Source organism: Phoxinus phoxinus (assembly GCF_949152265.1).
Source record: "Phoxinus phoxinus genome assembly, chromosome: 18".
NCBI lineage: Eukaryota > Metazoa > Chordata > Actinopteri > Cypriniformes > Leuciscidae > Phoxinus > Phoxinus phoxinus.
In genome coordinates this window covers 11,292,187-11,307,574 of record NC_136893.1, presented here as the reverse complement: position 1 = coordinate 11,307,574, position 15,388 = coordinate 11,292,187, and the positions used below count along the sequence as shown (strand labels likewise).

At 36.4% G+C, this 15,388-nt stretch overlaps 2 protein-coding genes across 7 annotated transcripts in view; one reads left to right on the top strand and one right to left on the bottom strand.

The window, feature by feature from the left end:
• LOC306985791 (uncharacterized protein) overlaps nucleotides 1-2,512 on the bottom strand; it is a 21,912-nt gene extending 19,400 nt beyond the window's left edge. For 3 of the 5 annotated variants that reach the window (XR_013794861.1, XR_013794862.1, XM_079588454.1), the window contains exons 1-2: nucleotides 678-2,464; nucleotides 139-268 (exon numbers count right to left, since the gene is read on the bottom strand). Coding sequence is in view for 1 of the 5 variants with exons in the window: in XM_079588454.1 (XP_079444580.1) it covers nucleotides 139-268; nucleotides 678-1,282 (735 nt within the window). In the remaining 4 variants the exon portion in view is untranslated. Of the gene's footprint in view, nucleotides 1-138; nucleotides 269-677 lie in introns of all 5 variants that reach the window. The other 2 variants (XR_013794860.1, XR_013794863.1) reach the window with 2 other exon arrangements.
• c1galt1la (core 1 synthase, glycoprotein-N-acetylgalactosamine 3-beta-galactosyltransferase 1, like a) lies at nucleotides 695-15,388 on the top strand. 2 transcript variants are annotated; one of them, XM_079588464.1, is made up of 4 exons: nucleotides 695-899; nucleotides 9,900-10,164; nucleotides 11,194-11,858; nucleotides 14,033-15,388. In XM_079588464.1, the coding sequence occupies exons 2-4, from the start codon at nucleotides 9,942-9,944 to the stop codon at nucleotides 14,360-14,362; spliced, it is 1,218 nt and encodes a 405-aa protein (XP_079444590.1). In that variant the 5' UTR covers nucleotides 695-899; nucleotides 9,900-9,941; the 3' UTR covers nucleotides 14,363-15,388. The 2 variants fall into 2 exon arrangements, with proteins under 2 accessions (XP_079444590.1, XP_079444589.1); XM_079588463.1 differs by lacking the exon at nucleotides 695-899 and adding an exon at nucleotides 7,494-7,909.

The window sequence follows — 15,388 nt, the reverse complement described above, 5'->3', positions numbered from 1 at the left end:
TACAGTGTAGTATTAGTACTTTTACTTAAATAAAAGATCTGAATACTTCCTCCACCACTGATGTTTCTACACTGTAGTATTACTACTTTTATTAAAGTAAAAGATCTGCATTATAATTATAGTAGTACACGTGCATACCGTTGTTGGTTGAGAGAACTCAGAGCTGCTGGCAGATGCAGCCTTGGCGTTGCTGATCCGCACCATCTTGGTGTTGACTGCAGGCTCCACTAGTTTCCAAAAGGCCTGGAAATGTTTGTATGAGGCAAATCTAAGAATGTAATGTTCATGTTAGGTTTTGTTTTATTTTTTTAATTAGCTTCCTCAAAATTAAACAGAACTCATACATGGGTCAAAGACGAGTCCAAAGGCCATTCATTTAACATAAAAAGATAAATATGTGTAAATATAATATTAAATCACTTACCCTTCTTTTGACACAGAAATATTTGTGTTGCAAACTATTAAATTAAGGGAGTTACTGAGCTCTAAGGTCTCGACTTGTCATTATTAATATAAAAAAAAAATATTATTGCTTTTATTCTTGAATATATAAGGGCATACGCGACACTCCAATGAACATAAAAAACTAATTTTAGGGGATTATAATTGCCGTTTTATTTTTTGCTACTTTGAAAACCAATACGTCTTTGACCCACATTAACAAGTTATAAACCAACCTAGTGTAAAAACGAATGTGCTCGTCCGACCCTGCGAAGCGTTGTATGCCGAAACGGGTTCGCAGCTGTAACACTTCCAGTTGGTGTTGGAGATACCTAATCTTCCGGTGCAAGGCTTCATTCTCGTTGGCCATCTCATTTGCCATCGCTGGAGTCACACAGTGATCGTGATCAGGGGCTGCAGTTTCCATCTCGGACTCTGAGTTTGCAGTCAAGAACGGGGTAAGGTTAACGTTAGGGCTCTCTGCCCTTGGCTTACGCTCCCAAACATTAGGTCTTAGTGTGGGTAGAGTGTACTCATTCCAAGAAAAGAGAACCGGTGTAGCTCCTTTTTGTAATCTCCTTAACCCCGCAGCAGTCACTACGAAGTCTCCCGGATGAAAATGCCTGCTACACACACGAGTTGTTTTCGTAGGGCTGAAGATGTCCCTACGGATATTGATTAGCCACTGAGCCCGTACCGCAGTGTCTACGGGAAACGAGTGAAAACTTATCTCTGAGTTATAGCGTGACGAATTACTACAGAAAGGTACACAACAGTGTAATGCCGACTTTTTCACCCGTTGGAATGCCAATCGCCTTTCTTTAATCTTGAATCCACTCATTATTACTCACTAGTTAGATCTTAGTGTCGATGTCAAAACTCTTATTAGCAGTGCGGGAAAACTTAAACCGGAAGTACTGACGCGCACTCTTCTTCTTCTTCTTCTTCTTCTTTGTGCTTATTTGGCGGTTCGCATTCTTAAAAAGAGCATTACCGCCATCTACTGTGGGTAATAGATCAGAGACAAGATACACTACTAGATCACCAGAACAATCAGGACTCGTGCTTTCAATGTTGCTGCTGCGTGTTCAGCTCCTCCATCTACGGCAAAAGTCCATCTCATTCCAGAGAGGGATGCTGTTACAAAAAATTTTTTTTAGTAGTATAATATTTTTAACTGTATAAAACATATTATATACATTTATAACCCTTCTATATTCTTTGGATCAAATTGGTTCTTCTTAAAAACTTTATTATTAACCTACCCCCTGCTACTGAATTTAAAATTATCCTTAATGTTAATTGCTGATTACCTTCCACCTGCAGTTCTTCTCTTAGCTTACTTATTTCTTCTGAATATTTATTACACTTAATTAGTACATGCTCCACTGTTTCTCTTATTCCACACCATTCACACAAACCTGTATGATGTTTCCCTATTATTTCCATTGTTGATTTAAGTCCTGTATGTCCCAATCTTAATCTAGAAATAATACAGTCTTCCTTCCTTCTTTCACTTGACTTCCTTCCTCTACCTACCACTGGTTGTATTGAATGTAAATGTCTACCCTTTTCCTCATTATCCCAGTACATTTGCCAATTATTATTTATCTCCCTTTTAATTATTGATTTGATTTCTAATTTGCTATATTTAATTTCCATATCTATAGTTTCCTTTGCCATAGCCTGTTTTGCTAACTTGTCTGCTGCTTCATTTCCTGCTACTCCAGTATGTGCCGGAACCCATAAAAACTGAACTATCTTATTTTCCTGTTGCATTATGAACAATATCTGTAGGATTTCCAAAACAATATCTTGTCTAGTATCTGATTTCTGCGCTTCCAGGCACATCAAGGCCGAACTTGAATCTGAGCATATTAGAGTTTTACTTAACCCCATTTCATTTATTTTACTAATTGCTACCATAATTGCTATTAACTCTCCTGTAAACACAGATACATGATCTGATATTCTTTCCCCTCTCGCCACTTTCAATCTGGGTATTATGTATGCTACCCCCACCTGTTCCTTTTGTGGATCCTTAGACGCATCTGTAAAAACATGTACATATCCCTCGAATGCATACTGCAGTCCCTTTTGTCTTGCTCTCTCAGATATCTCCAAAAAAATACTAATTATCTCCTTGGGAATGTCCGACACCGGTGCATGTGCCAGGTGCGAAAGCTTGTCAGGCGTAGCAACAGTAACTAAGCAGGGCGGGGCTTAGCAAAGGGTCAATTGAGTATAATATTATCAGGTGTCAAGGACACTCGGTTCAACCTAAGTCATGTGCTTCAGTTCTTGAAGTTTCAGATAATTAGATAATAATTCTATTCAGTATTATGTAAACTTATTCAGATAATAAGTTTCCTTAGGGGAAAAATCTACCACAATAGACATATTTCTTTGAGACCAGCAATTACATTTTTTTTTTTTTGCTTTATGTAAACACATGGAAAAAATATTTTCAACTCTTTCATGTGGAAATGTATTGATTTTTTCTTTTATCTTAATTCCACATCTGGGATAGCAGAATGATGAATTGTCATAATCTCAGATTTACTCTGATTAACAGAAAGGCCAGAGGCATCTGAGAAAAGTTAATGCCTCTAATATAATGGGGGCCTGTCTTTTACCCTTCAGGAAGATACATGTATCATCTGCCAGTTGACTGATTAAAATAGTGCGGTCTGCTATTTAGATGCCTTCAATATTCTAACAATTCACTATATAAAGGTTATAACCTCTGCAACCAACAGAAACAAATAGGAGAAATAGGGCAGTCTTGCCTGATGCCTCTCTCAATGACAAAACGTGGTGAAGTCCCACTAGACAAGGATACATTACTATTGATGTCTTTATGCAGGGTCTGTACAGTTTTCATACATTTTCGACCAAAGTCTTAAAGCATCATACATAAAGGTATATGCTCTAATGAAATCTAACAAGATAAGTGCATATTATAATTCATAACTCAGAGATCTAAAAAAAGACAAATATTATTTGAGATGTGTCGACCTTTCATGAAGCCAGATTGTGTGAGTGAGATAACTTCTTCTAAGCAGGGTTTTAGTCTCCTAGCATATACTGCAGCTAATATTTTGTAATCAGAATTAAGCAACGTTATAGGGGGCCAATTATCTAAAAAATGTTTATCTTTATTTGGTTTAGGAATTAAGGTAAGAAGTCATTGCTTCATCGACGTGGATAATTCCCCTCAATCTAGCTAAACAATTTTGAAAAACATCTAAAATAAAATATTTTATATCACTCCAAAATGATGGTAACCTGTCAGGGCCCGGACTCTTAAATGGGGTCTTTGTAATTAGAATGTCCAGTTCTTCCACAGTTATCTATCTCTCCCTCACAAACAACATGACTTCACTTATAGCTAAAATAAATGGATCCACCTTCAAGAAAAATGTATTAGAAAATAGTATAATGATTCAGTATAGAAGAAGTATAATGTCGTTTATACAGAAGTAAGATTACCATTAATATTAAAGGTTGAAATCCGTTTTCAATTTCAATTTCGAATTTCTTTTCTCCAAATTCTAGCCATTTTGCCCTTGATCTGATGAATGCACCTTTGACCTTTTCTGGTCAAGGTCTTCCTTCAATAAATACAACTTCTCCATGCCAGACATAACATATTATTAATTTCCTTTATGACCGCAGAGCTTCTCGACTCCTTTGCCTTAGAAAGTTGTACTAAACTGTAATTTCGGCACTCATATTAAAAAAGTTCCCAAGAGTCTGAATTAACTTGACATGTTTCGATAATGTTCTTAATTCCTGAACAATAAAATTAAGTATTCATTTTCCAGTATCTTGGTCTTCTCTGAAAACTGTTACGAACCTCAGCTATTTCAAGATCGATACAGGCATGACCAGTTAGAGGGGCAGGAGAAATAGAAGCTATTAGCCAGTCAGATCAGATGTAAGCCAAAGGTCTATTCTAGATTTTTGTGACATGTCTGCTTTAAACCATGTAAATGACGAGATACTATTTCCATGGATGTGTCTGTAACCATCCAACAAAGAAAATCCCCTACAAAAATAATTTATAAATAAATTAAGGCTATATGTCTTGGGGGGAATCTATCTAAATTCAGATCATGGGCTTTATTAAAATACACTCCCACAATAAAACAACGCTGCTGAAAGAAATTTCAATTTCAAAGCAAGTAATTTTGTAGATAAAGATTGGAAAAGAATATGGTTTAAGGCGAGACACTACAGGTGAATAGGGTACAATTAAAAAATAATAGATATCACCATGACACTTCCTCAGTTGATTACTTACACAAGTTCATAAAAAAAATGTATTACAAGTTTTTGAAATTTGTATGTTTAATTATGCAAATTAGGTATTATCTCATTAAATATGCACACTTTTGCATATATTTTCGGTAGATAGATCTGAACATATGATAAAGCCAGGTGCAAAATTCTTTTTTCATTTTGTTTACACACAAGATGAAAAAAGATGTTCAGAGGGATTTCAGGATATATGCTTTCATTACCTAGGAAATCAAAATATACTGTCCATAGCCTTAAAAAATCGATTTTCGCCATATTTTTGGGATTAAAATGTCCCATAAATCAGGCCAGGAATGATTTATTAACAAATCCCTCTGAACATATCTTCAGAATACTGCTAAGTGTATAACTGGAAAATTTGGTGTACATCGGTGCTACATAGGCTGAGATGTTTCTACTGGAGGATGACAAAAAACCCATTTTGAGAAAAAGGCATTTAAAGATTTGTAATGTAAAAAATCATACTTTTTTAGTAGAAACAACTATTTACTGACACAATATCTTATCAAATAATTAGCAACAACAATACAAACCACCTAAATCACATCAAAACTTATAAACACAGCATTTATGGCCTGTAACTGAGCAGAAAAACAGTCAAAAACACACATCTAAGTGTCAGAGCGCATCACGTGATGCATCTGAACCAATCACGTTGTCAGAAATTGACATCAGCCAATGAGATTTCGCTTTTAGGGTTAAATGCCCATTTTACTTTCACGATTGGTTGCTGATTAAAAGCTGATTAAAAAATACCATATTTGGACCCGACAGCATTGTACAGCAGAGAGAGAGCTTTTCAGACATGTGCGTGATTAAAGGAAGAACACAGAGATCGCGGAGCAGCGCGTTGATTTAGAACGCCAACTTTTGTTGAATTTCGGAGAAATCTACAGACGCAAATAGACAAAGTGTAGTGAAATAAAGACCTAAATGTGTATTTTGGACTTTTTTTCACCACAAGTCTGAAAGAAGACATGTTATTGAAGACAAATAGCCTAAAATCTCAAAATTGACCAGTGAAAAAAAAAACGATGTTTTTGCCTGCCGTGTCTCGCCTTAAGTTAGAGCTGTTAAAGTTACATAAGATAATAACAGCCTCTCCAGACTGGACAGCTATAATCCATCTGCCCTCTAAAGAGAAGTGACTCAAGAATTTTACCACTAAACTTATGATTAGATAAAATTACAACTCCCCCAGAATGAGAAGACCCATGAAAATAAAGTTTTACCTCCCCACTGTGCTGACCAAAAAGACTCATCATTAACACTAGAAGGAGTTTCTTGTAGAAAATTTACATCTTTTTTTTTAGAATTACAAAATAAAAATAAAGCTTTTTGTTTAGTAAGATCGCGAATCCCCTGAGTATTAAGAGAAAAACAAGAAAAGTTAAAAGACATTTAGGAATGGAAAACAAAAACAAAAAAAGAACAATCTGCCTATAGGGCAAAAGAGTTAAAGTCCGCGTGAACCGGAAGTTGCAAACGACTTTTCTCAAGTGTTGTGACGCATTTCCGAGTGAAACGGAATATTGAACAGAGGGCAGGGTTTTACTTTAGCGCTCCTCCTCTCCATCTCTGCTCACAGCAGAGTAACGGTTTGAGGGGAGTGGTTAAGCGTTTAACCAACCCAAGTAGTCAAGCCTATGTCATCAGAAAAGAACGCCATTCCAGACCCGGAAGTAACTTTTCAGACTTTGATTAAAGATAACTTCGGCAAACAATTTTTTCCCGTGTAATAACTTGCACGGATGAATTGTTCACCACAAGACTAGTAATATCCGCTAACAAAGTAAATAGGGTCAATTTTGATTTCATGCCGACTTTAACAATGCGAGAAGGAACAAAGTGCAAAACTTATCTCTTTAACCTTCCATATCAAGCATCAAATTGCTTAGAGAATATCAAAACCTAAAATAACTAATATGCCTACAATCAAAAGAAAATGCCATGAGAAAACAAAAAGGACACCATCTTTGCAAAGAGGTTACAATATGCATAGGTTCTGTTTCTAAAACAACAAAAAAGTTCTGTTTCTTCTTCATCTGTGTTTTGATCAGGAGATTCTGTACTCTTTTAGAAGAGTAATAGCGTCCCCTACAGTTTTGATGTAAAATCCTATGTACACCACATGAAGAGGGTGGATTCTGGAATCCACTGCTGCGTCAATGTATAGTAATAAGTGATTATAATCAAGGTATTAATCAATATTGTCCCTTTTACATATCAAATTAGTTGAATGACTTCTCGCTATGAGATTTTACTTCGTTATAGAAGCTACCAGTGTGATTCCTGAAATGTTCTTTTCATGTATTCTTTAATGTCTGTATTAAATATCTGAGAGGTGACTGAGTGTCTGGCCCATGCCAGGAATGCAGTAGGCTAACAGTGCTTGCTCATTTAGCCCGGCTTTCATAGGCTACTTTATTTTTATTTTTAGAAAGGTCTTCTAAAACATATATATATTCTTCAAATAGACTTCAGAAGAGTTTCCTGTTAATAGTTAGAGCCCGACCAAATCCAACCTTGAAGAAGTTGTGTCTGTCTCTGTGTGTGTGTGTGTGTGTTACACATAATGTACTAAAAATTAAAGAATGTTTTATAATACATTTTACAATTGATTTAGTCTTTAATACAATTACAATACAAAAGTAAATTATCTAATTTTGCAATTAAATGTTATCATCTAATTTGTCATCCCTAAATTGAGCGACGGCCCCCTAGTGGGCGGGGACACCCATGACAACAAACTGGCCATTCCTCCAATCAAACACCTCGCTACGGCTATCCGTGTGCGATGCTGACACGGTACTAGCTCATGACAGAGGATCTGTTGTCCGGTAATAGCGCACAAAGAGGCCTAAAAACCATTCGGTTAATGGCAAACCCTCTGCTTATACGAGCGAGGAAAAATAAATCGGGTAACTAGCACACACACCTTGTAATTTTAGGAATTAAAAACCCTCAACGTCTGTTAATGTGTAGACGTCACAGCAGCACGCACTCAAAAGCAACCTGACGCGCTCCTTTCATGTAAGCTCGCGGATATTGAGGGAAAGAAACACTGAAGGCATGAAACTGACCGGAGCTTACAACATTGTTTGGGACGGTGAGAGGCTTGCAGAGGGGAGGTAAAGAATGCAAGGTAAGGGCCTTTGTCCTAGATCTCTGGCGCAACTCTCATGTCAACACAGGTGCATTGTGTATTTTGGTTGTCCAATGCATAGACCATTTAACACAGTATTGCAGAATGTTATTTCTTTTATCCGTGCTCAAGATAGGACTATATGAACTTAATAAAATTCCGTGCCGCGTTCTGTCTATTAATCCACTTTGGATAAAACCAGCTTTAGACTTCAGAGGGTCTTTGAGGATTTCCTGTGAACATTCGATGAACACTTTCATTACATTAAAATATTAGGCCTATCTGTTGTAATAGATAGTTTAGGCTATATATAAAATGGTTTCATAAAGTAGGCCTAGGCTATTTCATCTAGGTTGATGTTTACTAGTCAACCTGATATGTTACTTGTCAACTTTGTCAAAATGAAAAATTTAAACAGTTGCAATATGACTAAAGGACTGGCAGCAGCAGAAGGTGCCTAATTCTTGGAATGAGGCTAAGAACCAAGATTTGTCAGTCACGCAAGGTAACCAGTTTATAATCTATTCCTCAGATTTATCCTGGCAGCAGCTGAATCCTAGAAAATGGGCTTAGTTTTTTGGAAGAACACATGCTTTGTGTAGGCTATTCAATTAAATTATGTAATAATTCAGTTAACACAGTATTTAACCCTATGTAGAAATCTCATACATCAAGTATCCATTTTGACTTGTGTCTTGGTGAAAAGCTAATTAATTAAATCAGAAAAATGAATGAATTATTTTAGAATAAAAAACAAAGAAAATGAAACACTAATTTTTTTAAAAATATTTTATTTGTTTACCTGCATGTCATTTTACCATTAGGCTAACTGACAGATACCCCACAAACATGCAATGTGTTGTTAATTTAGTTAAAAAATAATTTAAAATCTCATGGGATGCTTCAAATACATATTTAAGGTCAAAGGGTTGGCAATTTCAACTGACAAAAAAGTTTGTGAGTGCCAGCTCTAGGGAGAAGCAGAAATTTAGCTATTTGCCAGGATTTGGCTGAAAGGGGAAATTTTGTCTTGTCGGGATAATCAACATGTAAACAGGAAAGGAAATAAATGTTTTTTTCAGATGGAAAGTTTACGCAGGGCTCCAAACCAGGCATGTGCAAAATTCTGAATTTCAGAATTGGCCTCCATTAAATTCATGAACTGAAATTTGAATTGAATTGACTCCGCCCCACAGGAAGTGTAATTTGAATTGGAATGACAGGAAGAGGAATTAATTCATGATCCACTCCTAAAAAGTCAATAAGTGCTCCTCTTTGCATTGATGAAGTAATCCAAATAAAGTAATCCAAACCACATTTATAATGGGCAACTTATAACAGTAAGCAATTCCAAAGTAACCTTCCTAATACTGAATGTATGTGAGATTCAACACGTTCTTTCTGTTGTGTGACGGCATTTCACTCCCTAATATATGGAAAAGTAGGAAAAGTCTTTTTGTATTTCACACAGAAAGCAAGTAAAGAGCGCTCCTTTTATAATCCCTTATTCAGTATGATTCTATATAATGGTACATTTAATAAGAGTAAATTATTTAAATTAAATATGAAATTAGGTTTTTGCACGTTACTGTTGTTAATAAAAGTTAGTTTTATCTGCATCTCAATTCAAGCTGTTACATTTCTAATAAATAAACATGTAATATTATTAGTAACTGCACTTATTAATGCAAAACTTGAGAAATATGATTAAATTACCTTTATTATTAAAAATCCCCCCAACACCACCAAATCAGGTGCTGGTGCCACCATCTGTTGAACTTGGCACCAGAGCTACTGCTCTCAAATGTTAGTCTGGAGCCCTGGAATGTAATCATTGTAATTATTAAATAATTAAGGTATACCTTATATATTATATAATAATTTAAAATGAGAATTTTTGTCAATTGCTTAATGCAAATTAGTATATTACGATCCTTGAAATCTCTGAAAAAATGCTATCAAATTAATGTAACCAATATTTGTGTTCTAGCCTTGCAGTGACCAATGTGGTGAGGATCCCTGAGTGGTCACCATGAAAGCAGGAAATTCCAAGTGTGCTTTCTCCCTGGGCTTCCTGGTGGGCAGCTGTACGTTGTACGTGTTCTTGAGACAGGTATGGTTTGAGGAGAGCTTCAGCTGGCAGCATGATGGAAAAAGCGACCTTTCTCCACTGGAGCCAGAGCAAAACACCCCCAATCTTACCTGGAGAGTGGAAGGATCAGCCCTGATCAACCTCAAGCATCATCACCAGCCAGGTGCTGCAGCGCCCTCTAGTGCATCATTTATGAATGAGCGGAACATGAAATTAAATACTGCAACCTAAAGGGCTACATTCTGTCATAATTTACTCACCCTCCAGTTGTTCCAAACCTGTATAAATGTCTTTGTTCTGCTGAACACAAAGGAAGATATTTTAAAGAAAGTTTGTAGCCAGGCCGCTATGGGGCAACATTGACTTTCATAGCAGGAAAAGAAAAAATACTATGGAAGTCTATGTTTCCCCAGAACTGTTCAGTTTCCCACATTCTTCAAAATATCTTCCTTTGTGTTCAACAGAACAAAGAAACGTATACAGGTTTGGAACAACCTGAGTGTGAGTAAATGATGACAGAATTAAACATTTTGGGTGAACTATCCCTTTAATAACTGGTTGAAGCTTTCACTTTCTAAACACTTCATTAAGATTTTAATTAGAAGATGTTGCATGAAAGGTTATTTTGTAGCCACAGTAATATGTTCAAAGTGCACAAATTTTCAGACTTATTATGCATTTAGCATTACGCAAAGGTTTCTCAGTTACTGATGCCATTGTATCCGCTGTAAGGGTTAATTTATTATGCGAGTAAAAGTGTCTGATAAACAGGGGTGTAACTGAGTTACAGCGAGTATTAGGATGGACATGGGTCAATGACTTGACGCCTGTTTAGCAAAACTTAATGATATAACTTGTTTAAGCTAGATTTGTATCATATTTATACTTATATTTATCCTGGACATTCTTATGTCATTGAACCTAATTTTAATCTCATTATGTCTTCCCCCTAGTTATATAAAATCGCTTTAATTAGTTTTTTAATTAGACTGATTAGTCAGCGTACATAATATTTAACATATTTATCAAAAGGACTATTCTTTTATAAATGTGCAAGACATTTTTAATTAGCAGAGAATTATAGAATACGCTTTTAAAATACACCTCTCAGTTCAGTTATAAAGAAGTCTAATGAACAAATTGGCTTGTATTAAATTGCAACATAACTATAAAATTTGCTTTAAATACACAGGAGAGGACAGTCACCTTGCAGACGAGCTGTTTAAGAAAGTGCGTATCCTGTGCTGGGTGATGACAGGGCCTAGTAATCTACAGTCAAAGGCTCGGCATGTGAAGGCCACATGGAGTCGTCACTGTAACGTAGTTCTGTTCATGAGCTCTGAAGAAGACCGCAGCTTCCCCACAGTGGGCCTTGGCACAGGAGAAGGCCGTGACCAGCTGTACTGGAAGACTATTCGTGCCTTCCACTACGCTCTGAAGAACCACGTTGATGAGGCAGACTGGTTCCTCAAAGCAGACGATGACACGTTCGTCGTTGTGGACAACTTGCGCTGGATCCTGTCAAACTACACGGCAGAGCAGCCCATATACTTTGGCAAGAGGTTCAAGCCGTACGCCAAGCAGGGCTACATGAGCGGTGGTGCAGGTTATGTTCTCAGCAAAGAGGCCCTAAAAAGGTTTGTGGAGGGTTTTAACACTAAAGTGTGCACCCATACCACCCCAGTGGAGGATCTAGCGATGGGTCAGTGCCTGGAGAAAATGGGGGTGGTAGCAGGAGACTCAAGGGACACACTGCACCGGGAAACCTTCCATCCTTTTATTCCTGAACACCATCTTACTGGAAAGTTCTCCAAGACCTTCTGGTACTGGAATTACTGCTTCTACCCAATTGTAGAAGTAAGTCACACACTTTTTCAAAAAAATTTAAACACTTAGACTAGCGTTCAAACATTTGGGGTCGGTAAGATTTACAAAAATATATATATTTTTGAAGTAAGTCTGTTATGCTCCCCAAGCTGCATTTGGTTGATTAAAATAGTAATATTTTGAAATGTTATTACAGTTCAAAATAGATGATTTCTATTTTAATATATTTTCAAATGTCATTTATTTCTGTAATGCAAAGCTGAATTTTCTTCAGCATTATTACTCCAGTCTTCAGTGTCACGTGGTCCTTCAAAAATCATATTAATATGCTGATTAGGTACTCAAGAATAATTTATTCTTGTTATTAATGTTTACAGCAGTTGTCCTGCTTAAAGGGTTAGTTCACTCCAAAATGAAAATTCTGTCATTAATTTACTCACCCTCATGTCGTTCCAAAACCGTAAGACTTTCGTTCATCTTTGGAACACAAATGAAGATTTTGTTTTATGAAATCTGAGTGATTTCTGTTCCTGAAACAGAAACTGAAACTTTGACTCTTCAAAAAGTTCATAAAGAGATCGTAAAATTAATCCATATGAATTGAGCAGTTTAGTGCTCAATTCAGATTGGTAGTGTATAGTACTTAGCCGTATGTTAGTTAAGGCCATTGTTATTTCATTATGTAAAATATCTACTCGTCATTTTTGCCAAGATATTTTTAAGTGAGTGCATGATGTGAAGGCCAAGAATGGTAACTCATATTGTCCTCTGCATTTAACCAATCCAATTTAGTACAGTACTCACACACACACACACACGCACACACACACAGAGAGAGAGAAAGAGAGAAACACACACAGAGAGAGAGCAGTGGGCAGCTATTTGCTGCTGCGCCCGGGGAGCAATTGGGGGTTAGGTGCCTTGCTCAAGGGCACCTCAGTCATGTGTATTGAGGGTGGAGGAGAGCGCTGTTCTCTTAAATACTGGGTTCTGGGTGAATACTCACCCACCTACATTTTTCCTGCCGGTATTGAGAATCGATCCGGGTTACAAGTCTGACTCTCTAACCATCAGTCCCCGACTGCCCCAACAAAAGGTCCTATTAATGTCCTTCATGCCCTTCGTGACATTTCTCTACATTCCACAGCTTCCGTTTCCCACACACAGCAAGCTAATCAGTTATTACTTTGTTTTAGTTTTTTACAGAAGTTAAACTTATTTTTTTTTAAGCTTTTAGAACTTGAGTCTATGCCTGAGAAAAGAAAACACTTTAAGTGTCAAAAGTAATTTTCCATTCCATTCAAGATGTAGTATTTTGAGAATGAATAAAAATCAACAATATTGTTTGAGAAATATACATTGAAAATGAAATTACCTCATTTTAGCCCTTTCATTTTTTTTAAATGCCACACTGAACTAGTCCTTCAGGTGATTGCAAGTGAAATCAACAATGGATAGGTTTGATGGGGACCGTATTTGTCGATTGTTTTTCTTTCATGTACATGATGATGTGATTCGTGACTAGACAGCTAATGACTAACAATAAAAAAAACAAGAAATAAAAACTATTTTGTCTTGCCATGGTTATCAAAATGGGAACAAAAAAAGGATATAAATGCTTTTCAGTGTTTATAAAGCGAGTTTAAAAACTAAAATGATTGAGTGGATTTGTGTAACTTTTCAAGTAATAATAGTTAATGACTAAAACATTTTTTTCTTCAATTTTATTTAAAAGGAAAAAGCAAAAATGAAGGTTACAGTGAAACTCTTATAATGGAAGTAAAAATTATTTCAGAAATCTGAAGCTTATTTTTTTAAAGCACTGAATTCTTTTAAAAGTGTATTTTTGGAGCTGTAAAGTTGTTTTTTGGGTTGTTTTAAGGTTTTAGCAACTAAATGGTATACTTAAACTTCACACAAAAATAGCAAGTATTTTTTTCTCTCCATATTAACACATCGTTTATATCTTCTAGCTGTATTTTAATGTTTACAGGCCCCATTCACTTCTATTGAAAGTGCCACACTGTTACCAAGATTTTATTTTATTTTATTTTTTTATGCATTTTTGTGGTATTTAAACGTTATGACACAAGTGCTGTCGATTGAGCTTAACTTGTAATGAACCCAGAATATTCCTTTAATGCAACCTATCTGTGACCAGGTGGAAATGTGACCGCATCTCTTATGTCTGTTTTCCCCTGCAGGGCCCACAGTGCTGCTCTGACCTAGCAGTGTCTTTCCACTACGTAGACCCTGTGCTAATGTACACGCTTGAGTACTACACTTACCGTCTGAGGCCCTATGGCTACCAACACCGCTACCAGCCTCCAGTGCCTGCTGTGCTATCTTTGGCTTCCCACACTGTGAAACTCACCACAGAAGCTCAAAGATTTGATGAACATTTTCAAGAAAAGTCCGCTTCAACTTATACCATGAATCCCAGAGCTGAGAACACAAAGACTACTGAAACAACAAGTCACAAAGTCACAAATGCTTCCCAGGGGAGAAACATAACGGACAGAAGCACAGTATGATTGTGAATATGATAATACTACAGACAATATTGCAGAATGTAAATCTAAAATGAAATCACTGACTAATGTGAATGTGATGAGCATTTTAGATCATCCAGTCTCCTGTGCTGATGGAGTGGTGTGATGTAGTGGTTACAGATCTGGGCTAATAACCAAATCTGTAGGTTCAAGCCTCAACAAAGAACAATTTTTTGCCATTATTACTCATAGTAACTTGCCCAGTTGTACCCCGTATTAAGTGAACTGTAAGTCACTTTGGAGTCTGGACAAGTGTTTGCTACTTAGGCTAATGTATATGCTCAATGAATTTGTTGATAAGGCCTTGCTATGTGATTAAATTGTATTGCTGCTTCTGGTCTGAGTGCAGTAAAAGTGTCTGATTCACAAGCCATATTTCATCAATGACATAGATGGATTAATCATATGGGCAAGTGCCCAGCAGGGGCACCACGTCCAGGGGGGCACCATGCAAATATTTCTTTCTCTTTTAAAACAAGCGATTTATTCTCAAATGTATTTCTAGACACTCTAGGTGTCAGTGCCGAAAGTCGTCAACAGTGTTTGTATTTCAACAATGAAACAAAAATCAAGAGCCAAATTCCATATAAGTAAATGATTCTTTGGAGTTCCTTTAAAATATCTTTACTTGGAAAGTTCAGTTGGCCTTTTTGGTGTTATCTAGTCTGATTAATACATTAATGAATGGTCACATTAAGGCACATTGCAATGGTTAGGATATACTGTGTTTAATGATCTACTGATATCCAAAGCACTAACATTCACTTGAGGTATTTAACAGTTGTTAAGTATTAGGCTTGCTTCTGGGACACAATTATGTTGTAACACATAGGTTTGGTATACATAGGCTAATTAATTTTATATGCAGCGGTATTCAGTTGGCAATGAGAAAGCATCAGATTTTTGCAAATGTAGCAAATTATTGCTGTGTACAATTTTTGCTTGGTTGAAGTCACTACATTTTATCCGTTATTGGATGTTTAAGTAATAAAACATTGTGAGATCAGA

What these genes read in the sequence shown, in the direction of transcription:
- c1galt1la (XM_079588464.1), top strand. Translation starts at nt 9,942, where the DNA reads ATGAAAGCAGGAAATTCCAAGTGTGCTTTCTCCCTGGGCTTCCTGGTG. An exon ending in CAAGCATCATCACCAGCCAG is followed by an intron (nt 10,165 to 11,193) that starts GTGCTGCAGCGC and finishes TTAAATACACAG; the next exon opens with GAGAGGACAGTCACCTTGCA. An exon ending in GCTTCTACCCAATTGTAGAA is followed by an intron (nt 11,859 to 14,032) that starts GTAAGTCACACA and finishes TTTCCCCTGCAG; the next exon opens with GGCCCACAGTGCTGCTCTGA.